The 27,670-nt window shown below is 51.7% G+C and overlaps 1 protein-coding gene across 8 annotated transcripts; it reads left to right on the top strand.

Moving 5' to 3' along the window:
* Positions 1-1,410: 1,410 nt before the first annotated feature.
* Positions 1,411-26,311, top strand: TRAF1 (TNF receptor associated factor 1). Of its 8 annotated transcripts, none has more exons than XM_057548898.1 (9): positions 1,411-1,767; positions 3,619-3,673; positions 4,842-5,250; positions 7,188-7,272; positions 15,989-16,054; positions 16,551-16,961; positions 18,443-18,620; positions 20,615-20,763; positions 22,841-26,311. In XM_057548898.1, exons 3-9 carry the CDS (start codon positions 5,111-5,113, stop codon positions 23,057-23,059), a joined length of 1,248 nt encoding a protein of 415 aa, XP_057404881.1. In that variant the 5' UTR covers positions 1,411-1,767; positions 3,619-3,673; positions 4,842-5,110; the 3' UTR covers positions 23,060-26,311. The 8 variants fall into 8 exon arrangements, with proteins under 8 accessions (XP_057404881.1, XP_057404878.1, XP_057404882.1 ...); XM_057548895.1 differs by having other exon boundaries at positions 4,487-5,250; XM_007178111.2 differs by lacking the exon at positions 1,411-1,767 and adding an exon at positions 1,844-2,264.
* Positions 26,312-27,670: the final 1,359 nt, after the last annotated feature.

Raw genomic sequence — 27,670 nt, 5'->3', positions numbered from 1 at the left:
ACCTTTTGGTGCTTCGTAGAACAAGCAGAGCAGGTTATGGATGTGAGTGGGACCGCTGCGGCTCAAACATTCCCTACTTCCCTGTGTGTGCTTTCTTGTTCCCCAGTCATGGCCCCAGGTTCATACCACCAGATTTTAGGCCTTAGCCAGATGGACTACTTTTCTTCTTAAACTTATTTTTGGAAAAAAAATTTTTTTTTTCTACTGGGTAGAGATGAGTGGTCTCCAAAGGGTTTCGATTCCTTTCTGAGTCAGGTTAAGCCTCACTGGGCTCCTCTTTCAATTTCTGCAGGCTTGCCGCTTGCTGAGTGCTCAGAGGTCCTCTGGTGATGCCCCCTCTATTTCAAGAGCCCCCAAAAATAAGTCGAGTGACTACAGATAAGTTTTTGGTACTTTCCAAAATTAAACTATTTCCCTTGGTAAATTTCCACCAAATGAGCTCATTAATCTGAAAACAGGATGTGGCACATGAAGACAGTAAAGTCAGGTTGCCTGCTCATTTACACTGGCCTGGGGCAGAGAGGAAGGGGGTGGGTGGGAGAGAGGTGGGAGCAGAGAAGGGCTTTTAGAGGTCCCACTGCACTGAGAATCAATGAATTTTTAAATCAGAGACTCAAAGCTCTAAATCCTTTTCTCTTAGAATTGAACGTGACCACAGAGGCCACCTCTGGTCAGTGTCCCACAGATTGCCCGTCTTGGAGGCCCCTGAGACCCTCTGCTTGTCTGCAGGCAGGCGCCTCCCCTCCAGGTAGGACCGAGGCCCTCCTTTCTCCAGGAGGGGTTTGTCCTGCAGCATCAGCTCCTCAGGCAGAAGCTGGGAGTTCTGCCCCAGGTGAGTGAGAGGCTTAAATACATCCCAGGTTAAAAACAAACAAAACCAAAGGAGTAAAACACGGTTCCCAACTCCAGTTGGTGTCAAGACAAAAAATGGGACCCTAATACATAGAGAATGTAATGGGTGCCTCTGAGCGACAAAAAGGAAACAAAACCAACAAAGTAGGCAGGCTCGCTCCTTCCTCAGCTAACAGTCTTGCAGATGTTAGGTCTTGATGGAGAAGGAGCCTTTATCAAATTCGCAAAAATAAAGGTTGTTCGTACCTTTTAGACAAAAATTCTATCCCAACACTAAGTACCATAACTATTTCGATTGATATGCACAAAATTCATAGGGAATAAGTGGCTGTGTGTGTGTTTAGACAAAACCAGAAACGGTTCCTGAAAACACCCAGTTTTGTGGAAGCGCCGTGCCTTCAGAACCCCTCTGTACGTCTCTTCGCTGATTGCTCCAACCCAATAAGCTTGGACGAGCCTGACACTGTGCTAGGATCTCTGCAGGAATCTAAGAGGGCTAATACTCGGGTTTTGCTGCTGCTCGCCCCACCCCACGCGGGATTGCAGGCAGGCAGGGGACAGGATGGGGGTTCAAGTCCCAGGTCCGTGTTCGTTTAGTCTGCGAATACTTTGAGTCCCACACACGTGCCAGGAACTCGCGCGGGGAGAAGGAGAACGGAAGGTCAGTCTTCAGTGGAAAAACAGAGCCTGCGACGCCGCGGATGCCGCCCCGGGCCTAGTTTCCCCATCCGGGGAGCGCTCGCCCCGCCCCCGAGGCCGCCTCGGAAGGCGGCTCCCGCTGCAGGAACCGGCCCCGGGCCCCGGGCCCCGGGCCCCGGGCCTGCCCTCCCCGGTTTCCGCCGCCTGGGCCGAGTCCTCGCGCCACCGGAAGCTCCCGCCGGGCCGCTGGGAGGCGGCGGCGGCGGCGGCGCCAAGGTTGGTTGCACTGCACCCCGCCCCCACCCGCCCCGGGACTGCGGAGGCTCCCGGCCGCCGCCCCAGCGCTCCCCGCCCGGGACAGCCCGGCTCCCGCTCTCTGGGGCGGGGGCTGCCCAAGTGCGGGCCCCCCCGCGCGCCTCCGGGACCTGGAATCCCGGCTGCAGAGCCCTGCCCCGGCCTCGCTGCCCCCGCCCTTCCTGCGGGCGCCCGGGGCAGCCCTGCGGTGGCTCATCCTTGAATAGTCGCGGGCGCCGCTCTGCTCCCATCGCTGCGCACGCATCCGGAGATGTGGCGGTGGCGAGACGGCCGTCACCAGCCCGCGGGGGGCGCACGAACGGGGCTGGGGGACACGGACAGGTCATCCGGCATCACTGAGCCGGGCGGGGGGGCATTGTTCTCCGGCTGCGGGACGCGGTGGGATCGCAAAGCTGGGAGCCCAACCTCATTCTGGGGCGGCCCACCGGGACTCCCAGGGAAAGTGGAGTCTGGTCCAGGTGCGCCCCGAAGGACAAGTGGAAGGCTGGGGAGATGCGGGTGTGCAGCGCAGAGACTCCGCGTCTTCGGGCCCCGCGGGTGGGGCCTCGGAGATGGGGCTGATGGCGGTTCAGAGTGGAAGAGAAGGGGGTCAAGGAGACACAAGGAGGAGCAGCCACAGAAGTGGGGGCGGGGGGGAGCACGGAAGGGGTGCAGGAAGCCACAGCAAGAAAGGGAACTGGAAAGGAGGCGCCAAGAGGCGTGTCAGGTGCTGGCCACAGGGCTGGTTGGATAGAAACTGGGACAAGCCCCGGGCATTTGGCAACCTCGACCTTGAGAACCTTGGGGAGATGGTTCCATGGAGATTGGAGTGAGGAAGCGGAGCACCCGTGTAGACAGTATTTTCTAGAAGTTATGTTAAAGTGAGGTGTAGATGCTGGAGAGGAATGTGGAATGAGGGTAAAGGGCGTTTTAAAGCACCATGTGTGGTTAGAACACAGGCTCAGGGCTCCCGAGTCCCCACTCACTATCGGGGAGTCCTTGGGCATGTCACTGAACCTCTTGGTGCCTCAGTTCCCTTTTCCGTAAAATGGGGATGAAGATGACAATACCTGCCTCATAGGGTTCACGTGAAGATTAGATGAGATGGTGCCTGTAAAAGCACTTAACACAGCACTAAAAGTACCTGTTACTTTTCACTTTTAATTATTAGAGCAGCTTGCACATATTTTGATGCGATAGGAAGGAGCTGGGAGGCATTGAAGACAGAGTGGAGAGAAAAGGGAGCAGAGAGAAAGGGACCCAAGAACTTGGATGGAGAGAGAAATCTTGGGTTCCTGTGCCAAACCAAGGGAAGGAGGGAGCAGGTGGGGATGCAGGGAAGTTTGCAGGTTTGGGGTATGTGGTTAAGTGAGTGGCTTTCTGATAGTCTTTCTCTGAAGTAGGCCTCAAGGTCGTTTGCTGAGAGGGCCAGGCCAGGGCTGGCCCGGGTGAGGGTGGAGGTCCTGATTTCCACTGCAGCAGTAGGGTAGGGTGCCATGCCCTCTTTGCCAGCAACCCCTGGCAGACTCAGCATTGCTCCCGGGAAGGTGGACAGTTGAACTTAGTAGGGTCAGAGGACAATGTCTGACCTGCCTTGCCCACTTGTGAGGCTCAACTAAAGTTGATGGATGTGAAAACACTATATAAACATAACTTACCATTTTAATCTTTCTTCGTGACCTTGAGGAGCTGGAAGGGCTGTGGCCATCATCAATATCAAAGCTTTTCGAGCACTTCACTTGGGCCGTGCACCATGCCATGCTTTCACCCATGATCTCATTTAGTTATTACAAGTCAGGTGAAGTAGGTATTAATATTCATCCCATTTTGCAGATGCAGAAACTGAGGCGCAGAGAAGTTACTGACCTTGTCCCAGGACCCACAACTAGTAAGTGATGGACTCAGGATCCCAACTCAGATCTGTCAGACCGCAAAGCCTGTGATTTGAAACTACTATGAAAGTTTGCAAAACCCCTAGTAGCAACCCAGCAGAATAGAAAGATGTGGAGGGATCATCTTTTCCATTTGATAGGTGAGAAAGCAAAGGCTAAAAGCTCTGACCTCCATCCTGGGCTCTGTAGGCTCCACCAAGCTGCCTTGTTTTTGCCCCTCTTGAATGGGGGGAAGAACACAGAGCTTAGAGTCCCACAGATCTGGTGGTCATCGTGCTGTACCACCAGGTGTTGTGTGACTTTGGACCAGGCATCTTGCTCCTCTGTGCCTCCACATGCCTGCGGAATTCCTAACAGGTTGCTCTAAGGAATAAGAAGGAAAATGTTGCCTGGGGCATGGTAGATGTGCCAGGAGCCATGCTTCCCACACAACCATGGATCTGCGTCCCACTGGGCTGCTGAGACCAACTCCTCGGGACCTTGTATTTATTTAGACCTTTGTTCTCCTCAGGGCCAGGAAGTGGTGGCGCCTGATCCGAGTCTGTGGCCACCTATGACTTCCTGAGTGGGGCCGTGGAGGTAGGGCCCGGAGCAGTCCATGGTCCTGAGGCCTCGGACTTCAAAGGAGGGGAGGGCCAGGTGTCACACATACTGACGAAGAACGCCACGGGCAGGGCTGGGCCATCAGAAGCCTTCCTGCTGGCCTTGGCCATGGGGTCCCGGAATTTTAGACCCCAGAGAAGGCTTGGAGATAATCCTGTTGCAATTCCTTTTTTTTTTTTTTTTTTTTTTTTTTTTTTTTTTTACAGATGGGGTAACCGAGACCCGCTGTGCAAAAGTGACTTTTACCTAAGATACTCTGGACAGGGCAGAGCTAATATGCATGGAACTTGCATTTTTGGACCTGACTCCAGAACCCTGGGGATTTCCACTGGGGCACTGAACACCCACACCGAGGATCCTAGGCTGCTCGGAGGTTCCAGGGAACATAGACAAGTCACCAACTGGGGCTCTCTCTGCCCCTGTCCCCTGGGGAGGAAGTGGAGGAAGCCAGTGGCAGCCTGAGGTCCTCCGACAGGGGAAACTCTAACTGTGGTTCCTGAAAGTCCGTGACACGGTTCTTTTTTCTCTCTGACTTGCTCTCCCCTCCCTCTTGCTCAAAAGAATGACTGGACACTCCTAGAGCCTGCAGTCACCATCCAGGGGATTTTTTTCACCACAAAGGGTAATTCCTGTCTCATCCCTGCTGTGACTCAGCTGTGACGTTGAACCACACAAGCCAGCGAGAAGATAAAATCATCAGACTCCTGCTCATCAGAGAGGGTGGCCCGGCCAGAACTCACCTCTTCTCCCAGCACAGACTCCACGGAGCTGGTCCCCTCCACAGAGGAGCTTGAACAGGGCCCCCCCACCAGCCAGCCTGGGACCCCGAGATGGCCTCTGGCTCGGCCAGCAGCCCCCGCCCGGCCCCCGATGAGAACGAGTTCCCCTTTGGGTGCCCCCCCACCGTCTGCCAGGACCCACCAGAGCCCAGGCCCCTCTGCTGCGCCGTCTGTCTCTCTGAGAACGTGAGGTGAGGGGTCGGAGGAGAAGAGGCGGGTGGGAAGGAGGTGCCAGGGAGGGACCCCTCACGGGAGGCAAGGGTGAGAGGAACCGTGGTTTTGGGCAGGTGACTTCATCTCTCTGGCCTCAGCTTCCACACCTGTTCCTCGCGGTCCCGGATACTGCCCCGTCTGACTGTTGGTAGAAGGAGAAGTAGTCACAGAAAGACGACAGCTCCCTTAGCAGAAGGCCATCCGGGGTCTGGGGGAGAGCCTCTGGGTCCAGCTGGGCTACTTACTGTGTGGCCTGTGCAAATTGCTTGATGTCTCGAAGACTCAGCCTCCTTGTCTGTAAAATGCCTGTAAAGTGATTTTCTACCTCCCAGGTTTGTTACAAGGCCCAGTCAATAACATTCCAAAAAATTCTTGTAATAATGAATATAAACTCCCTGGTAAATGACAAACTGCTGTACAAATATATCTTCTTCCACAATATCACCCATCACCTCAGACTGTTTGCTGGGAATGCTTTTAAAGGGGACAAAAATATCTAGTATATTCACGTATTATATATTTATGTATGTATATATAAAATATGTATATATTTGCATATAAATATCTATATATAATGCACACATTTTGCATGTGTATAAAATATACGTATATAATTTACATTGTATATTATATATTAAAATATGTGTATATTTATATTTAAAATATAAATAACTCAGAGAGGTGTGACATCAATATGATCATCAGTATCCCACCTTAAGCAGCTATTATGTACCAACTGTGTGCCAAGCACTCTTTCCTTGTGTCTTCAGAAGAGCCTTGGAAAGGTGGATACTATTATTACCCTATTTTACAAATGAGGACAATGAGGCCTAATGGACAGATGAGGTCAGTTTGCCCAGGTCAGTTTCCTGGCAAATGTGTTCTTAAACTGCCATGCACCCCCAGCATGACCTTTGTTTGGGACTTTACAGTTTAAGAAGGTGGGAAACTTCTCAGGCAAGCTTGAGGAGTTCCAACGCTTTCACAAAGGAGGAGACTGAGAGAAGGAGGGGAGAGGTGGTGGTGAAAAGGGCAGGTGCGGGGGAGGAGTAAAGCTTGACTGGTTTTACCATCCGGGCTTCATCTCAGGCTTTTGCAATGGGTCTCTTGGCTTCCTTTGCTGTTCTTCCAAAACCTGGCAGAGGCGGGAGAGGGATCCAGGCCTGAGGCCTGAAGAGCTCTGCCCAGCTCTGCCCGTGCCTCACTCTACCTTGGTTGATCCATACGTCCTCTGAGGCCTCATTCTCCTTCCTGTAAAATGGGCCTGACCAGTGGCTCTCACTAAGGATCAGATCGCTTGGGAGCTTTGTTAAAGCACATAGGCCCATGTGTCACCCCATTCAGAGTCTAGTACCCACTCCTGGTTAAGAACCTCAGGCTAGGTGTTCTCGGAGGCCCCTTCTTATTCTGAGAGGCCATGGTCATCTGTAATTACTAAAAATAAGAGACCAAAATAAAATAGAGGAAGCTGAGAAGAACTAATATAGCTGCACATCCACAATCCTTTATCTGAACCCCTGGAGTCAGATGTATTTTGGAATGCAGAAGTTTTTCAGATTTTAGAAAAGCAAGTCAGTGCATTACTGTGTAATTCTTCCAGCGGGGATTGGGGATGCACCTTCTAATCAAGCAATGAATATTTCTGCAAACATAAATATTCACACTAAGTGGGATAAGTAGGGGCTTTAATAGCCTCTAGTCACTTCAGATCAGGTTTGGCTGCCAGAGAAGCTCACTGCAAACTACAGGAAAACATTGGTTTGGGAATGGTGGGTCTGGGATTGTGGAGCTGCATGCTCGTTGGTATCAGCTGCCACGCTGGGCAAGGCCTAGGCTTTTGGAGCTCTGGGGACGGAGGTTGGTGCCATGGAGTCGTGAATGCCTCACTCAGTGGCATTTGTTCATGTGTCCCCAGGAATGGTGAGGATCGCATCTGTCCCAAATGCAAAGGGGATGACACACCATCCGAAAGGCCAGGAAGCCTTCTGTCTCAGGAGCAGGTAAGTTGGCACTGCCAGGAAAGACTGTCTGTCAGTCGTCTCCGTTGGCAGGGGAGGAGGCCAAGTAGGCATCTGCCCACCTAGTCCCTGCCAGGTGGCTCCTTCCTTGTCTGAGTCTAGACTGAATTCATTTTGTCAGCAGTGAGGAGACTGACATTCACGGTGGGGAAGCAACTTACCCCAAGCCACCTGGCCGACCTGTGACAGACTCAGGGTGAGAACAGCATCTAGACAGGGGTCAACACACCACAGCCTGCGGGCCCAACTCAGCCTCCCGCCTGTTTGTACAGCTTACGAGCAAAGAATGGTTTTTACACTTAAGAGGTTTCTAAAAATTGAAAGGAGAATGAGATTTTGTGACACATGAAAATTATAAGGAATTCAAACTTACAGGTCCCTAAATAAAGTTATATTGGTTCACAGCCACAACTCACTCATATATATATGTCTTGTGTGTGGCTGCTTTTTTATTTTTAATATTTATTTATTTTTATTTATTTGGTTGTGCCGGGTCTTAGTTGCGGCAGGCAGGCTCCTGAGTTGTGGCATGTGAACTCTTAGTTGCGGCATGCATGTGGGATCTCGTTCCCTGACCAGGGATCGAACCTGGGCCCGCTGCACTGGGAGCGTGGAGCTTTATCCACTGTGCTACCAGGGAAGTCCCTGTAGCTGCTTCTGTCCTGAAACAGCAGAGGTGAATAGTTGCAACAGAGGCCTCACAGCCCCAAATATTCACTACCTGGCTCTTGACAGAAAAAGTTTGCCAACTCTTGACCTAGGCAGTTCTTTCTGGCCCTGTTTGCCCTCAGACAGGAACAGGCCATCCTCATCTCACTTCTCCGGCTCTGCCAAACCGTGCTTCCGGGAATAAGATGCAACTTTGGTAGTGTGAGGGGCCAAAGAGATACCCTCAGGCATCAGTTTAGAACCCTAGCCCTTCTGAGCTAGAGAAGGACCCTCGCAGGTAATCTGTCCAGCCCAGAGGTTCCCACATGTTGACCAGCACCGGTCCATTCCCACCAGTTCATGACAAAAATGATTAAAACAAAATAAGGAAATTGTCATGAGTTTTTCTTATAAAACTAAATTCTTTCCATTCATAGAGTCAACCTTTACTCTGAGATGATGCCCTTCCTATTCATGTCTTTGTATAAAGGAAATGATCGTGATAGCTGATAGAATTCGGGGTAAAGCCTTTGCTTAGTAAAATTTTTAAATGGCAATCTTTATGTTACTCTCCTAATTTAAAAAGCAAACAAACTGCTATTGGTCTGTGACTCCAAAGCTTTAAGAATCCCTGCCGTAAACCTAACCCCCTCTTACACATGGGCCCCGACACCCACAGGGGCGTCTCATTGCAAAGCTCCCTCGTGACCAGGGTCTCGCCAGCTCGGCCACCAGCACTGTCCACACTGTGAGGCACCGGCTCCTTTCAACCAAAGCTCCACCCTTGCCCGAACTGTGGCCCAGGGGTCAGGAGCCTGGTGTCTGAGGATGGCTCTATAATTCAGTGCATGGCTGAGATGACTCCCCTCTCTCCACCTGTAAAATGCAGATGCTAGGGTGACTGTGCAGGGTCTTTCCAGCACCTGCAACGTCCCATTGCCACTCGGTGGCTGGCAGGGCGGCTCTCCCTCCCGCTGTGGAACCAGAGGCAGGCAGGTCTCCACGCCTCCTTACCCCTTCTCCGCTCTGGCCCCTCTCCTGCGGAGAGCTGGAGGAACTTCCTGTCCCACCAGAGCTGGTTTTGAGGGCTTTCCTGTCTTCTTGTCAGCAACCCTCTCCCCCCGCAGGTCCTCAAGGGAATAATAGTAAGGATCCAGTGCATTTCCCCAGAACTTTATACTCTACAATGTGGTTAAGAGCTAATAGGATTAACACCCATGGGATAACTTTCCAAGCCTCCCTGTTTGAGCATCTTTGTACTCCACCCTCGAAAGAGAGGACATGGGCTAGATGCTTTCTAAGGCACCTGCCTGCCCGAAGGCATCAGGACTATTGTTTTGACTTGTTTTATTCTTGCCTCTTAACAAAATGAATACAGATTCATTGTGCAAATCTTAGATAACATAAAGATGAGATATTTTAATATCTCTCAACCCAGTAGTCTTAATTTTTTCATCTTTGTTAATGTGAAATCAGATGAAAGTAGAAGCGTTCTGATTAAAGGGGAGCCTGGAACCCTGTCCTTTTGGTTACCCCACTTCCTTCTCCTGTCCCAACCCCTCAGAGACACTGGGGATTCCTAGGGCCCTGCAGAGCACAGTTTGAAACTTGCTGCCTTAAACCAAATGAAGTGATCCTAATAATGGAATTACAGGCACTGGAACAGGCTACAGAGTGGGAGGAGGGTACACCCCCAGTGGAAAGCTGGGGGGGTGGGGTGATCCAGTGGTCTGACACCTGCACAAAGCCACAAGTGGAAAGACCAGGGACTCCTCCAGCTTCTGACCCAATGGGAACTTTGGGGGGACTTTTGACCAAAGGAAAGCAGCTGATTATAAATCAACACTTTGCATACGTGGTGATTCTGCAGTTTGTGCATCTGGGGAAACCTGGGAAGTGAAGGTGGGGTGGACAGGCCGGGCCGGAGACCAGCTGAGCTAAGCCCCGAGGTGCCCATTCTTGCAACACTTTCCATGCCATCTGCTTATCAGTTTGTCCTCCTCCTCTGACTTCATTAGATTAATGTCTCTCTAAGAAGTGCTCAAAGCCCTATAGACTGATTAGCTCATGTAAGAAGCAGATATTAAAGGATTACTGTTGACCTGGTTAGAGTCTTGGTTCTTGCCTAGAATGACCTTCCTACAGAAGTGACAATGAAGTAGGGGACGACCCGGTGGCTGGGAAATAGCAGTCATTTCTGTCTGCCTGAGACCCTATGAATGGGATTGTTTCTCTCACTCTCTTCCCTCTGAGGTCACCCAGGAAGGTCAAAAGCAAGCTGGCATCTGCTGCCAGTGGCTTACAAGAGTGCCTTAAATTATTCTAGAATCAGAAAATGATAGGAGGTCAAGCTGTCTAGTCCAATTTCCGTTCTGTACTGGATTCCTGCCAAGTGGCTTTGTGTCCTTCCAGTGACGGGGAGCTCACTACTGCATGAAACCACCACTTCCACCATGGGGAACTATTGTACCATTTTCCTCTTTGTTTGTACTGAGCTGAAGTCTGTCTCCCTTGGGGCCACAAAAAGCAAGTCAGTCAGCCTCCTGTCCCCTGAGGCGGTCCTGAGTCTGTGGAAGGACGCTGACCACGTCCCTCTTGAGTCTGTCCTCAGCCTCTGTGCATATCTGTGTCCTTTGAAATGCAATGCCTGGAAATGAACCCCCTTACACTTCTGAACTTGACAATTGCATCTGTAACCATATCGATCCTGTGACATCCTGTGTCATGGGCAGTGGTGATACCCCTATTTCACCAGTGGGTAATATATCGAGGTTCAGTGAAGAGGTGTGCCTGCACCAGTCATACAGCAAAGGGGGGGCAGAGCCAGGCTCCTACCCTTGCCCCTTAGGCTGCTGACATCTTCTCTCTGCTGCCTCCAGATGGTGGATCACCCCCAAATGTTTTACACAGGTTTAAATACACAGTCAGCCTTAAGTGCTGGAATCCACCAAATGCTGTGGAAACAGGAATGGGCAAGACTACTTTCAACTAGGGGAATCAGGCAGGACTTCCTGGAGGAGGTGGCAGTTGACCCAAGCAGAGGTTGCCAGAAAGGAAACTGACTCAGGTACAGAGGGGGGCAGGAAGTGGCGAGCGGACCAAGTCCACCCTGTCACTGTAGAGTGCCTCTCCCTCAGCACTAGCTGAGACCCAAGCAAAAACAGCCCCTCTAGGCATCCAAGACCTTGGCCAGCCTCAGTGCCCAGCATAGCAGCGTGGGAAGCGCCTGGCACATTGCAGACCCTCCGCTCTGTGCAGTAGCTTCACGGAGGCAGCTCTCATGCTCCCGGCACCCTCTTGACACTCACATTCTCGGAGGCCCCTAGGTCCCCAAGTGGGGGCCCTTTGATGGAGCTCTCTGCTGACCCCGTCACAAAGGGCCTGGGTAAGCAGGGAAGCTGGGAACACCACACACCCCCAGACTTCTCGGACATGGACAGAAGGACAAGTGTTCCCTCAGGGCTGGGATTTTGTTTTCTCTGTTTCCTCTTCAGAGGAAATTCCACTGCGAATTTTATTTTTAGCAGTTTGCAAGCAATGAGACCACTCACACAGGGGCCTCCTGTGGCAGCAGACAGGCACAGGCTTGGCTCAGGACAGATGCCCCGTTCTTCCTCTGTGACCCCAGCCCCTTCCCTCTCCAGTCCGCTCGGTCCCTGGACTTCAGATGAGGCTACCCTTTAGTCAAGGTGAGGACTCCTGGTGGGGAGGAAGGACCCTGGACGTAGATTCCAGGCCCCTAGCCTCTACCACAGCTTTGCCCCAAACTTGCATCCTGCAAGTCACCGGCCATCTCTGAGCTTCAGCTTCCTCACCTACACGAGAGAGGCAGAACCTCAAAGCCCCGACCTCCTCCTCGTGGCCCTGGGAGATCCGATGGGGCCGTGCTCCCACAGGTGTGGAGAGAGCAGCAAGCCCGGAAGGGCTCGTAACTGGGGGACAGAAGACCCGGATTCAGTCGGCTTCTCACATGTGCAAGCTTGGCGTGACGTGGAGCAAGCTGCTCGCCCAGGTTTCCCACCCTGTATTAAGGTGAAACTAATCCCCCCCTGCCTGCTCAAAGGATTATTGTAAGGATCCTATGAGGTAACCTGCAAAAATGCTTTGGTCCTGTATAAATACAAATGTATTTAGGGATGTTCCTTACCTCTAGCCACCCCCAAGGAAATCTAATGGGAAAATAGGGTTTTACAGAATTAGTTATTAAGAGTTTTGAGATGTGAGGATTAAATGAGATGCATGTATTTGACAGCCATTAGCAAAAGGAAAAAGATGTCCCAAGGGCAGTGCTTAATCCATAGGAATAATTTTGCTAATAATAGTACCACTACTACTAATCATGGGTAACATTTATTGAGCACCGCGTCAGGCACAATGATGCTCCCCAAAGATGTCCACGTGTTAATCCCCGGAACCTGTGAATATGTTACCTCACATGGCTCTATTAGTCTGCTCGGGCTGCCGTAACAAAGTACCACAGACTGGGTGGTGTGAACAACAGAAATTTGTTTTCTCACAGTTCTGGAGGCAAGAAGTTCTAGACAGAGTTGGTTTCTTCTGAGGCCTCTCTCCTTGGCTTGTGGATGCCCTCTTCTCCCAGCATCTTCCCATCATCTTCCCTCTGGATGTCTGTGTCCTAATTTTCTCTTCTTATAAGGACACCAGTCATATTGGAGTAGGGCTCACCCTAATGACCTCATTTTAACTTAATTACCTCTTTAAAGACTCTGTCTCCAAATACAGTCATGTTCATGGGGGCTAGGACTTCCCCATATGAATTTGGGGTGGGGAGACACTACTCAGCCCATAACAATGGCAAAAGGGACTTTGAAGGTGTGATTAAATTAAGGATCTTTTGATGGGGAGATGACCCTGGCTTATTTGGTCAACCTATTGTTATCACAAGGGTCCTCAAAAGAGGGAGACAAGAGAATCAGAATCAGAGCGAGATTGGAAGATGCTCTGCTGCTAGCTTTTAATATGGAGGGAGGGACCCTGAGCCAAGGAATGCGGGCGGCCTCCAGAAGCTGGAAAAACAAGAAAACAGGTGCTCACCTTGGGCCTCCAGAAGGGGCACGATCCTGCTCACTTGAGGTTAGGACTTCTGATCTCCAGGACTGTAATATAATATTTGGGCTGGCCAAAAAGTTCGTTCGGGTTTTTTCCATAACATGAAAAAAACAGAACGAACTTTTTGGCCAACCCAAAAAATGTGGGTTGGTTTTTTGTTGTTGTTTGTTTGTTTATTTATTTGGTTGCACCAGGTCTTAGTTGTGGCTCACGGGTTCCTTAGTTGTGGCTCTCTGGCTCCTTAGTTGCAGCACGTGGGTGGGCTCCTTAGTTGTGGCGTGCACGTGGGATCTAGTTCCCTGGCGAGGGATCGAGCCCAGGCTCCCTGCGTTGGGAGCGTGGAGTCTTAACCACTGTGCCACCAGGGAAGTGTCAATGGGGGTTGTTTTAAGCCAATAAGTTTGTGGTATTTTGTTATAGCACAATAGGTCACTCATGTCAGAATTTACATGTATTATGGCATTTAATCCTCACCATAACTCTATAAGGGGGAGTTCTGTTATTATCCTCATTTTGCAGACTGGGAAACTGAGACATGGAGAAATTAATAGCTCTCCCAGGGCCACACAGCTAGTGTGTGAAGTGACAGAGATGCGGTTTGCACCCCGACAGGCTGGCTCCAGAGCCCACCCCCTTAACCCTGGAAAGCACCCCAAGGAATGAGAGACTGAGTGACTGATGGTGGGACTCTGGGCAGCCTGGCTGGCCACCAGCAGCCTCTCAAGTTACCCCCTGCCCCTCCTCTGCCAGACATGAGAGGCTGGTCCCAGCCCACTCCCATTGTACATGGTAATAAGGAGGCCCGCTCCACCCATGTAGCACTTGCCAGCCTGCGTGGGCTTTCACTGCACAGACACAACACCACAGGGCTCAGCTGCCAAAGGAACATGTGCCCCTCCACCTGTGGGCGATGCTGGACTTCCACCGTTAGTTTTATCACTTTCACCTTTTTACCTCCCTCCGACTCTCACATCAAGCATATACACTTAGAACTGCAGAGGATTCGAATCATGGGCTTGTAGGGAGTTTCAGGGCCTGAGAGATGACCCCTCGTGCATTCGCCAGGTTCCTCACTGGCCTCAGGCCCTCCATCTTTCCCTCATGTCGGGAAGCTACCTGCTGGGAGAGGCTGCATCACAGGGCACTTTCCAAAGCCATTGCAGTCTCCCTGACAAGGCTACCCACCCCTCCCCAGTAAAACATCTGTTTTCTATTCTTTGTTGGGAACAACTTGTGCTTGAAGCCCGGGGCAATGGGGCAAAGTGGGGGGTGGCCTTTTGCGGGGCTCTGCTCTGTGTCCCAAACCAACTGTACTCATTAAGCCCACAGCTCTCACTTATTTTACTTTTAGAGAATAATAACTAGTGTGGCTTTGTATTTGCCCAGCCCAAAAGACCTCTGTCCTCCCATCCTTTCATCCAAATCTCCCTTCACATCACCCCATGAGGTTATTCTTAAAAACAACAACAAAGCTCTTGGAAAATCAAGATATTATTTACATGTAATAAAATTCACTCATTTTAAGTGTACAGATTGATGAATGCTGGGAAATGTATACAATCGTATGATCTGCAGTCAGGAGGGTGAATGTTTCTGCACCAGAAAAAGCTTCCTTGTTTCCTTGTTTAGTCAGTCTCCCCCAGCTGCAGCCCAGGAAGCCACTGGTCTATTTTCTGTCACTATAGTTTTGCCTTTTCTAGAATCTTGTAAGAATAGAATCCTAGTATGTAGTCCTTGGTGTTTGACTCTTTTCATTTAGCATGTTTTGAGGTCCCTCCATGTTATTGCACATATTTGTAATTTAGTCCATCTGACTGCTGAGTAGTGTCCTGGAGTATGGATATACCACACTTTGTTCATCCATCCACCAGTTGATGGATACTTGGATTGCTGCCAGTGTGGGCCTATTATGAGTAAAGCTGCCGTGAACATTTACATACACCCGGACATATTTTCACTTTCTCTTGGGTAAATTCCTAGGAGTGGAATATGTGGGTTGTCTGATAACTTGATAAGCACGGTCTGTAAGTAAGTTACTTTGTAAGTATGATTTAACTTTATGAGATACTTCCATAGATTTTCCCAAAGCGGTTGTACCATTTTGCATTCCCCCTAGCAACCTATGAGTGTTTCAGTTCTTCCACATCCTCACCAAAGCTCGATATTATCGTTCTTTGTAAATTTTAGCCATTTAGTGAGTGGACAGTGGCATTTCGTTACAATTTGCATTTCTCTGATGACTGGTGATGTTGAACATCTTTACATAGGCTTGTCATTTGTATATCTCATTTTGTGAAGTATCTGTTCAGTATTTTACCCATTTTGTATTAGGTTGTTTGTCTTATTGAATTGTAAGAGTTCTTTATATATTCTGGATATAAGCCCTTTCCAGGTCTATGTTTTGGAAAAAATGTTCTCCCAGTCTCTCCTGGGCTTACTCTTGATAAGAGATAGAGATATGGGGTGGGAAGAGCCCTGGAGCTGTGCTGCTTCCTAGCTGTTCCTCCTTGAGTAAATCCCTGTCCCTCTGTGAGCTTCAGTTTCTTCATCAATCAAATGGGAACAAAAAACCTACTCTGCTATCCCCAAGTGTTGTTAGGGGCCCTAGGAAGAATTATGACTATGAAAGCATTTTGTAAACTCCTCAGACTTATACATAGGTTAACAGTATTGTCAAGTTGCTTGTTAGGGGCCCTCACAGAGCCCCCAGACCAGTGGAGGCAACCAAAGAGTAAATGATGATTACAGGGTTGAGTGGAACATGTCCCATCAGGAGAGCTGGCAGCGCTTCCCAGGATCACAGCAGGGGCCCTGCTCTTGTTTTGAAGGAGGGTTACGGGAGGGCTGAAGCAGAAGAAACAGCATGTGCAAAGTTTTGTGGCCCAGCCCAGCTCATGCCTGGTGGATGCTGGTGCTTTGCAGAGAGCCCCAGTGCCACTGGGAGCCCCATAACATCCAGTGACATGATTCTTATTTCCAGGATCACCCCGAGGTGGCTGAGGCTGGAGTTGGGTGTCCCTTTGCAGGTGTTGGCTGCTCCTTCAAGGTAAGCATCTGAGTGTGAGAGAGGAGATCTGTATACTGCAGTCTCAGACCTTCCCACTCAGCCCCTCCGGGATTTTCCCACAACATCAAGCTACGCCTCTGGATGTACCTTACATGACTTTCCCAAGCAACAAAATCACTGGTAAATCATCTTCGTACTCAGGGAAGTTCTTAATGTCTCACCTGAGCATTGTAGCATCACAAAAATGACCACTGCCCGCACCCCCAAAAGCCCCTTTGCCTCTCTCCATGGTCCTGAATCATCACTGCGCTCAAGGGCATGGCAGAATTGTTGCTCTGGAGGCTGGGATGGACAGAGCTCACCATGGGTATGTCTGATGCCAGGGTCCTTCTCCGAATCCCTCTTGCTGTACACTTCCCTTGGCCGGGTGAATGGATATGACTTCTCTTGGCAACTTTTGGTGGCAGGACTCTCCACTGCTCCCTGGTCCTCTCTCCCCCTCTCTTTTCACTGATCAGCCCCACTCTCTTGGCAGGGGGGCCCAAAGTTCATGCAGGAGCATGAGGTCACCTCCCAGGCCACCCACCTGAACCTGCTGTTAGGGTTCATGAAACAGTGGAAGGCCCAGCTGGGCTCTGGCCTGGGGTCTGGGCCCATGGCCCTGGAGCAGAATCTGTCAGACCTGCAGCTGCAGGGGGCTGTGGAGGCAGCTGGGGACCTAGAGGTGGACTGCTACCGGGCCCCCTGCTCCGAGAGCCAGGAGGAGCTGGCCCTGCAGCACTTCATGAAGGAGAAGCTCCTGACGGAGCTGGAGGGGAAGCTGTGCGTGTTCGAGAACATCGTCGCCGTCCTCAACAAGGAGGTGGAGGCCTCCCACCTGGCCCTGGCCGCCTCCATCCACCAGAGCCAGCTGGACCGTGAGCACATCCTGAGCTTGGAACGGAGGGTGAGCATGGGAGGCACGTTTACCCTCAAGGCAGCTCAGGGCGCCGCCCCTCGCCCCGCCCCATCTTGTCTCCAGAGCAGAGGACCAGCCTTCCTCCTAAGCATTCTCCCTGCGCAGACCACTCACTCCTCCTTCAAAAATGTCTCTCCTGCATCCCAAAACCTTCTAGGAAGAGGACTGAGTCAGAAGTTATAGTCAAGGTCAAACTCCCCCATCCATTGCTTCCTTTCCTTCGCTTGAACTTCTGCAATAGGCTATTCCCACCGCAAGCATCTCATTCCACAGCTGGACATTTTGCACCGCTAGAAAGTTCTCCCTCATACTTAACTAAAATCAGCCTCCTATGTCTTCCCTGCCCCTCGGGGCCCCCAAAACATCTGACTTCTAGCCCCCATGGAAGCCCTTCAGAGATGAGCAGTTAGTAATAATATCCTGAGTGTTTCCTTCTTTAGGCTAAACACCCCCAGTGCCTTCACCCCTTCATCAGAGCACATTGTTTCATGCTGTCCTCATATGTTCTGGCTCAGCCTCTAAAGGATTCCACACACTCAGAGTGGTGGTCGCAAACCACCAGATAATCCACTTATCTGACAGTTCTTTGTTGCGCCAGACTGTCCCCTCCTTTGTTCCAGAGCTTATACTTTTCTTAATATAACCAGTCACAATGTTAATGTTGCTTTTTGGTGGGGGGCAGCAACATTACCTCACCGTCTCATGTTGAGTTAGGCCTGGATTTTAGTTCCAGGTCCACCATTAACTTGCTGTATAGATCTGAGCAAGTCACAGGACTGCAACTTCCCCATCCATAAAATTAGGGATTCAATTTTCTTTAAGGACACTCGCTTCCATTCCTGACTTCCCTACCTGAGTACTCCCAAGAATAAATTTGTATTCTTTCAAATGTCAGTGGAGGAACCTACCAGAAGAGCCAGGCACTGGGTTTGAGTGGCGAAGTAAAGGATTTGTTTATGTAACTCTTGCCCCAGTTGGAAGGTGATGGCCTCCCCGAGGGCAGTGACTGTGTCTTCAGTTCATTAATGAATTTCCTGGCTCTACTCTTACATGCCAGGCACTGTGCAAGGCATGGACACAGACAAAATGAGCATGGGCCCAGCCGTTGATAGGGAAGACCATCTATCCTGTTGGAAGGGCAGAGAAATATATCTCAGATGGTTGTAAAGCCTCTATGAGATCGAAGATGAAAGAGAGGAACCAGCTGAGCTAGGGCAGTGGTTACGTGTTCCGCAGAGGAAGAACTCTGTGAGCCAGATTCCTGACGGACGAACAGGAGTTGGCCAGTGGAGAAGGAAGGGAAAGGAATCCCAGGCAGGAGGGACGGCATGTACAAAGGCAGATGCACGTGGCTGAGGGAGGCAAGGAAAGCAAATTCGGGGGCAGCTCTGTCTCTACATCCCGCCGTCCCCATCCCACCGCCAAGCTGGGCTCTGGTGCCCCTGGCTGAACGGGCTTCCCCGCCCCAGGTGGTGGAGCTGCAGCAGACCTTGGCCCAGAAAGACCAGGCCCTGGGCAAGCTGGAGCAGAGCTTCCGCCTCATGGAAGAGGCCTCCTACGACGGCACCTTCCTATGGAAGGTCACCAGTGTCACCAGGCGGTGCCACGAGTCAGCCTGCGGCAGGACCGTCAGCCTCTTCTCCCCAGGTAAGGCCTCCCCGGGGGCACAGACGCCAGCTGCGGGAGGCGGGCGGGGGGGTGTGGGGGGCTGTTCCGCTCTGACAGGCGGGCTGCGTCCAGTTAGGCCAGTGTCCACTCAGGCCCCCGGCCCTACCAGCCCCGCGGAGGTAGTGGGCCCCTCCCCGCTCAGCCGCGTGGAGCAGGGGCTGTTTGCACCAGGCATACCTCCCTGGACATCTGTCACGGTCTGCAACTAGGAATAAAATGATCTACATTGTGTGGATATCGGTTGTGAAAGAGAGTGCGCCGTGAACCAAAGTTTGTGTAGATGCGAGGGAAGCCCAGGGTGACTTTCACAGGTAAATACCATGGGGCCCCGCCCTCAGAGACCTGAAATGGAGAACTCCAATGGAGAACAGGTGGAGAACTCTCTGTGTACCACGGTGGGGAGCACGTGATTGAGTATTGTGTAAACTGGGGCAGTTCTGAGTCGTTTCTGGGGCCCCTGGGCCTGGCACAGTGTCTTGCATAAAGTAGGCAGTTACTTGTTGATGTGTCTCTTAATTAACTGATACCTGTTTATGTAACAATGTGTATATTTGTGCTCAGACCTGTGTGCTTTTCCCCTGGCCTCACTCCTGTGCATCTAAGTAAACGGGTGGGTCGTTGAGGAGGATTTCTGCCCATGGCAGTTTTAACCACCACTCACATCTGCTCCAGCCTCATGCCTTTCCTGGCCATCTGCTCCTCTGACACACCCAAGGTCAACAGTGCTGGGATTAAGAGGGGCATGGGAGTTTGCCCCACACCACAGAGCAGGCTGGGTCCCGAAGCCAGCCCCCTTTGCTCAGGAACAGGGACAGCCCCTTCAGGGGGTGGCCTCGTCTCCTACACGTAAGCTTTTTTGTCCTGGCTTCTTTCCAAAGAGGGAAAAAGCAAGCAGTGTCTCTGGCTTCCTGTTCTACCAAAACACAAGGGGCACAGATGAGTCAGACTGTCAGCCTGTCCCTCCTCCACTCCTTCCTGCATGCCCTCCACACCCTGTCCCCGCTCAGCCCCTCCCAGAAGGGCCCTCATGGTGACGGCTACTGGAACCCACACTCAGATGGCTCTTTCAGCTGCCCAGGGAGAGAGCCCACAGGCCCCTGTGCCTAATCACCAGGGGATGATTCATCCCGGGGGCCTTTGCCAGCAGTGGCTGGCAGAACTGTGAGCCACCCCACTCTCTCCCAGCCTCCAGGAGACCCCAACCGCTTGGCCTAGCGCAGCAGAAAGAAGTCCGTGTTGGGAGGTAGGAGGCCTGGCCCCTAATTCTGTCTCTGCCCGCAGTACACTGTGACACTGTGGCCAGCCACTTCCCCTTGCTGGGCTTGGGTTCCCGACTACAAAATGCAGGTTGGTTAAATCAGAAGTGTGATCCCAGGACCAGCAGCATCTCTATCCCCTGTTAGAAATGCCAGTTCTTAGTCCTCACCCCGGCACTACTGAGTCAGAAGCTCCAGGGGCAATCTGTGATTCTGATGGCCTTTGACAGCCACCAGGCCAGATGATCTCCAAGATTTGATGCTCTATAACGGAGAAGAACGCTGAACTCCATCCCCAGATTTCATTTTTTTGTTTTTTTGTTTTTTGGCTGCATTGGGTCTTCATTGCGGTGCGCGGGCTTTTCATTGCGGTGACTTCTCTTGTTGCGGAACATGGGCTGTAGGCACGCAGGCTTCAGTAGTTGTGGCACGCGGGCCCAGTAGTTGTGGCTTGCGGGCTTTAGAGCACAGGCTCAGTAGTTGTGGCGCACGGGCTTAGTTGCTCCGCGGCATGTGGGGTCTTCCCGGACCAGGGCTCAAACCCGTGTGCCCTGCATTGGCAGGCAGATTCTTAACAACCGCGCCACCAGGGAAGTCCCGATTTTGTAGTTTTGAGCCATGACTTGGGCATGCCTAACTGCCAGTCCCAGTTTCCTCATCTGCAAAGTCCAGCACTCTCCAGCTGCCTCGGCGCTGACTCTGTCTTCCTCATTTCAGCTTTCTACACTGCCAAGTATGGATACAAGTTGTGCCTGCGGCTCTACCTGAATGGGGATGGGACGGGGAAGAGGACCCACCTGTCCCTCTTCATCGTGATCATGAGAGGGGAGTATGACGCTCTGCTGCCGTGGCCTTTCCGGAACAAGGTATGGGCCTGGGGGACAGTGGGGCTGGGGTGGAGGAAACCTGGCTGCTGGTCCTGAGTTAGCCATGAACTTGCCTGTGTGACCTCGGCAGATCCTTTGCCCTCCGTGCTGTCAGTTTCCCCTCTTATAAAACAAGAGCCTGAGTTCACATCTAGTAGCCAAGGCTCTTTGCTGCATTCTGAGTCTAGGAGCTAAAATGTTTGGACCAGCGACCCTGAAAGACACGTAGAGATGAAGTTCACGTGGTGGGTGAATAAGGAAAACTTCTTGGAGGAGGTCCTGTGGGGCTAGCCTGAACTGACAGCATTCTTAGAAAAAGGGAAGGAGGCGGCAGATGCCACTGCACACCTTTTAGAATGGCCTAAATCCCAAACGCTGACAACACCCAGTGTTGGCAAGGATGTGGTGCAACAGGAACTCTCACTCGCTGCTGGTGGGACTATAAAATGGCAAAGCCACTTTGGAAGATAGTTTGGTGGTTTCTTACAAAATTAAACATGCTCTTATCATGTGACCCAGAAATCACACTCCTTGGTATTTACCCAAATGCGTTGAAAACTTACGTCCACACAAAACCCCTGCAGACAGATATTTACAGCAACTTTATTCATAATCGCCAAAACTTGGAAGCAGCCAAGATGTCCTTCAGTAGGTGAATGGATAAACTCTGGTAGATCTAGACAATGGAATATTATTCAGTGCTGTAAACAAATAAGCTACCAAGCCATGAAAAGATATGGAGGAAACTTAAATGCATATTACTGAGTGAAAGAAGCCCATCTGAAAAAGCTACATACTGTATGATTCCAATTATATGACATTCTGGAAAAGGCAAAACTGTGGAGATAGTAAAAAGATCAGTGGTTGCCAGGATTTCATGGAGGGGAGGAGAGATGAATAGGTGGAACGCAGAGGATTTTTAGGGCATTGTAAATACTCTTAATGATATTATAATGATAAGATTCACGTCCTTATACATTTGTCCAAACCCGTAGAATGTACAATGCTAAGAATGAACCTTAAACTAGGGACTTTGGGTGAATAAGATGCGTCAACATAGGTTCATCAACTGTAGCAAATGTACCGCTTTGGTGGGGAAGTTGACAGTGTAGGAGGTCGTGTGGGGATACTGTACTCGGAAATCTCTGTGTTTTCCATTCAGTTTTGCTGTGCACCTAAAATTGCTCTAAAAAATAAAGTTTGTTAAAAATGCTTATAAGGGCGGCCGGAGGTGGGAGTGTGGCAGGGATTCCCCGCAGGTGAACGGCAGCAGCAAAGGAGTGGGGGAGGGAAGGGGAGGGTGTGGACTCCACACCTCAGCTGGGGTGGAGGAAGATAAGGGCAAGCAGGTGGGGTGGGAGCGGTAGTGCCACAGTGGTCTGGGTATGAGCAGTAGGTCAGTGGTTCCCGTATGTGCTGGGGGGATTTTCAAAATACTAATGACTGGGTCTCACTACCATAGATGGTGAAGCCTGAGCATCGGGAATTTTCAAACCTTCCCAGGGAATTCTAAAGTGCAGCCAAGTTTGAGAACTGCTGCAGTGGGCGATGGGGCATTTCAGTGACGAGTGTCGGGGAGGAGGCTGTGTGTCACTTTCAGATCATTGGCTTCTCGGAGGCACGCAGGGCCCCTGTACAGACCAGAAGCTGGGTTCATGTTTCAGGGTGTTGATTGCCCTCTGCTCAGTGGAAGGCCTGTCTGCTCTTGCCTGGGAGGGTCCAGCTGTGTTTGAAGGATCAGACAGACATCTCAGTGCAGGAAGGGACATCTTGGGTTATGGAGTCCAGCCTCCTTGTCCGGGCTTAGTCCCACCTTTAGCCCCCAACAGCCAACCACAATTGACAGTGGCATCTGAATCCCCCCTTCCTGTTAGAACACCTGAGCTCTAATCATAGGACACCCCTGAAGCCTGCTCACAGTACCAGGTGCTTCCGTTTCCGGGCTCTTACTGTACGCCATGTGTGGTCCTTACGTGTTTCTTTGACTCCTGATCAGTGTGAGCTCAGGGTTAGAGGGGCTGCACGGGTGACAGGCACAGACCCGGCCCCTGACCTCCCACCGGCCCCTGCCCCGCAGGTCACTTTCATGCTGCTCGACCAGAACAACCGTGAGCACGCCATCGACGCCTTCCGGCCCGACCTGAACTCAGCATCCTTCCAGCGGCCCCAGAGCGAAACCAATGTGGCCAGCGGCTGCCCGCTCTTCTTCCCCCTCAACAAGCTGCAGTCACCCAAGCATGCCTACGTGAAGGACGACACCATGTTCCTCAAGTGCATCGTGGAGACAAACGCTTAGGGCAGGAGGGGCCAAGCAAGCCGCACCCGGGTCCCGAGGGAGCACCCGCTCAGACGGGGGTTCAGCAAGATGACTGAGGTCCTGCCCTTGGCGCCTAAGATCCCAAGGCACAATGATGGGCCGGGGCTGGCATGATGTGAGCCGAGCTGACAGATTGACCGTGGCTAGCTATCAGCTTAGTGTGGCAGGACCTTGGACTGGGCCCACAAGGGTAGAGGGTCCCAAAGGAGGTGGTGCAGGACTGATCCCCCTGCACTGAGCATGCAGCACTGGAGCCTGGAGAACCACCCGGCCCTGAATGTTGAGATGGACCCCGGCCAAGATGGGGAGGGTGTGGGGACCAGGCTGGGGCGTGGATGGGGCGCTGGAGATGCGGGACCTCAGCAAAGAAGCTCCAGGGATGGGAAGACCTCTGCAGGCCGCCATGGAGAGTGAGCTTGCTCTCGTCCTGCTTGGGATCAGAACCAGGACCAGGGGGTGGAAGTGACAGGGTGCCAGTGTGAATTCAATCTGTCCCAGCCTGAACCGAGTTCCCCAGCACTGGAGGTGAACAAGCAAAACCAGGGGACTATGCTGCAGGGAGGGCATCAAATGGGGGGAGGGGTGGTTTTGAAGGCCTTCATGGTTCCTTCCAACCCAGAGTCTCTGACTCTAGGCCTCCTGGGCCAGATGAGGCCTAGTGCCGCAGGGGGTCTGGACACATTCAGGAGCCTGATGCCCTCCAGTTTCCTGACTCACCTTCAGTACCGCCAGGTGGGCTGAGCTGGCCCGCACGGCACCTGCCACCCTGGGCCCGGCAGTCTGCTGCCCTCCATGCAGAGCCACGCAGAGGCCCTGCGTCCTGCGCGTCCCCCAGCTGAGCGCCCCTCCACCTCCTCCAGGTGAAACCAGGTCCCTAGCTCCCAGAGGCAGCTGGAAGGAGCGTGGAGAAGGAGAGGGGCACAAACTCTCCACGCTGCCTGCCTGGGGGCCCCACTCTCGGCCATTTCCAGAATCCCGTGTCACCCGATGAACAAAGGTAACCACATCTCTTGTTGACGGATAAGGACTGCGGAGCCACCCGCAGATATTGTCCTTTTATATGTATAAAACCAAAGAAAGAATTTTTTTTAAAATCTCTTTTGCACTTTTCATGAAGGGTATGGTTGTGGGAGTTGGTGGTGACTGTGAGCTCTGGGTGGTGCTGCCAGTTTTGCAGGTGGCATCCAAGGCTGGTGTGCTGGCAGGAACATGCCTCTCTGCCTCAGTCTTCTGTCTGTAATGGGGGAACCGCCCCGGCCTGCCTCCCTCGCTGAGTTCTGTGACCTCAAAGGAGATGCTACACAGGAGAGGCTAGAGAGAGAAAGGCCCGGGCACCACTGCCCACCTGGCCTGGCCTGGCTGCGGCCCATGCTTGTCTTCTCACCTTGGAGGTCCCTACACAACCAGTTCCTGTAGGGACCCTCGCCCGTCTTTCCAGAGCCCTGAGGCTGCACGTTGCCGCTCAGAGATGCAGGGCAGACCCCCCGCTCCTCTCCCCACCAGCCTTCCCTGCAGCTTACTCTTCCTCTGTTTGCCGAGGCTGTGATGGGCTTCACGCCTCACATCCTCAGGGTTCTCATCTGTGAAATGGGTCAGCAGCCCTGCCTGTCCTCTCTAGCCCAGCGTTTGTGAAGATGATGCTCACATAAGAGGTGACGGAGCAGCACGGCCCAGTGGGATCAGTATATCAGAAAACCCAGACCCACCCCTAGTCCAGACCTGGTATCCCATCATGCCTCAGCCTCTTCATTTACAAACACGGGGAAGCATCCTGCCTGGCCCTGCCCAGCTCACAAAGTTTTCACGAGGCCCAAATATGATACCCGAGCCCTAGTGCTTTGTAGTGTAACGGCATCTTGCCACACGTGATAGGCTACAAACGTGTCAGGGCTTCTTTTTCTCGTCCCCGCTGCTGACAACCTGTCATGAGGCTGACGTGCTTCCTTGATGTGTGTAGAAACAAAGGCCTGGCCCAGCAAGTGATGGGGACATCTGTCTCAAAGCTGGTGTCCTGGCCAAAAAAAAAAAAAAAAAATCATCCCTACTCACTAAGCTAACAAGCGATTTGTGGGACAAGCACTACTAGGGACAAATATCACTCTGTCCCTTTCATCGCTTGTATCTGATGGGAAAAGACACATACTATCTTCAGACACTGTGACCTGCAGCCATTCTTTCGGTAAAGCTTTATTGAGACCTACTGTGCTGGCCCCTAGGGCGTGGGGAACGGTAAGATGTGCACCCTACTCTCAAGAAACTCTTAGTGCAGTGGGTGAAACAGGTATAAGTAGCTCATTGAAACTGATACATAAGAGAGGCTCAGAGACAGCACAGGAACCCAGATCTGTTGGTTGAAGCACGGAGGGCTTCCTGGAAGAGGTGGCCTGTAAACTCACCCTTAAAATATTTTTGAGATGCAGAGGATAGGGGTGTGAGGGACAGTAAAGACCCAGAGATGGGATGCAGTCTTTCCCTCAGGTAAGGTCTGGGAGGCAGAACCGCGGAGGGGAAGGCAGGAAGGCAGGATGGGCTGGAGCACAGAAGGCATCTAAGGTGGTCCCAACTGCCCGAAAGTAGCAGCACTGGGTGGGAGGTTCCCAAATCAACCTGCGTGTGACCTTTCAGGCTGTTAACAGCAGGATGAGATGATGATTTGAAACCGTTACTAATTTACCTTCCACCAAAACCCTATGTTAAGTGCACCAAACACCTGATGTCTCACCTCTTACAGATGATTCAAGAGGAGGGGAGGCAAGACGCAGGCAAAGCTGCTGTTTCATTGGATCCTTACAAAACCCTTGTGAGGCAAGCATGGTGTAATCCCCTTTTAGAGACTGGGAAACTGAGGCCAGAGAGGCCAGGTGCCCTGCCTAATGTCAGGTGGGAGAAAGGGAGGCAGTGGAATTAGAAGCCAGGTCTTTGCTTCTAGTTACTTTCCTTCTTTTAGATTGACGAGGAATCTTCAGTTCCTTTTGTGTCTTCAGCCAAGATGAGGTCACATCTTCACGGGAAGCCCTGGGAGGCAACGGGTCCCTCTGCTCCCAGCCAGAGGGCCTGCCCGTGGGAACCACAATGTCACCCCGATGGTGCCCAGGAGGGGCGCCTGAGCACAGTCAGCAAAGGGAACGTTTGCTGTCACCCGGCGGCTCACAGGCCACCTTGGGAGTGTCCACAGGTGATCCTCGGACCACCCTGAGCCATATGGACGACTATTTATGCCTTTAATTGTTCATTTCTTTTTTTTTTTTTTTTAATTTTCAGCTAACATTTTTTTTAAATTATTTATTTATTTATTTATTTATGACTGTTGGGTCTTTGTTTCTGCGCGAGGGCTTTCTCTAGTTGCGGCAAGTGGGGGCCACTCCTCATCGTGGTGCGCTGGCCTCTCACTATCGTGGCCTCTCTTGTTGCGTAGCACAGGCTCCAGACGCGCAGGCTCAGTAATTGTGGCCCACGGGCCTAGTTGCTCCGTGGCATGTGGGATCCTCCCAGACCAGGGCTCGAACCCGTGTCCCCTGCATTGGCAGGCAGACTCTCAACCACTGCACCACCAGGGAAGCCCCTAATTGTTCATTTCTGATTGTAAGAGACACATACTCATGGTAGAAAAACTGGAAAACTACAAATGTAATATACAAAAGGAAGTAAAAATCAGTCATGAGCCCAGTGTCCAGAGAGTACGACTAGAAATATTTTAATAAATTTTCTATGTCTTTTTGAAACAGTAGATACAAACACACACACACACACACACACACACACACACACGGACTTTGAAAAATGCATTTAAATCATACTAATTACAGCTTTATGCTCTCCTTTGTTCACTTAACACCCCCTTATCCCATTCTTCCGTTAGCCCCCGTTCATAGGCGAAGCCACGGAAACTAAGAAGAGGGAGATATGTGTTCAAGCCCAATCTGAATCACTGGTGGGATCAGGATTCACACTTTTGATGTGATTCACACTCAGATGGAGAAACTGAGGCACCAAGAGGAGCAGCCTGTCTGAGATCACGTGACTGCAGGGCTCCTGGACTCTTCTCTGCCTTTCATCTGGTGTCTGGGCAGGGCTCCCGGAAATCTCAGGAGAAGATTCGCTCTGTGGGTCTGAAAGAGACCGTGGGTCCAGAAGCCAGTGGGCGGGACGCTGTGCCCACCTGGGCCGGGGAGAGTGATGCTTCCTCTGCTTTCAAGCAGCTGTACCCCAGCGGAGCAGACAGGACCCACTTCCCCTTACTGACCCCTGCTCCCCTACTGAGCTCCAGAGCAGAGACTTGCTAAGCCTCAGTTTCCACTTCTGCATGAAGGTGAAAATCCTAGCCTCACAGTGTTGCTATGAGGATGCCAAGGTTGTGGAAACCACTAGTTTTGGACACTGTGGGGTCCCAGTCTAATAATAACAGAAACAAGAATCCCAAACAGTCACAGAGTGCCGAGCCTACCGGTAGACACTGAGCTGAGGGCTCACAGGCATCATTGCATGAAACTTGCGTAAAAACCCCAAGAGGAGGTGTGATCATTATCACCCCTATTTTATAGAGGAGGAAACCCAGGCTCTGAGGGGTAAAAATCACCCACCCACGGTCAC

The sequence above is a fragment of the Balaenoptera acutorostrata genome, chromosome 6 (assembly GCF_949987535.1).
Source record: "Balaenoptera acutorostrata chromosome 6, mBalAcu1.1, whole genome shotgun sequence".
Lineage (NCBI taxonomy): Eukaryota > Metazoa > Chordata > Mammalia > Artiodactyla > Balaenopteridae > Balaenoptera > Balaenoptera acutorostrata.
This window is presented reverse-complemented; position numbering and strand designations above follow the sequence as displayed.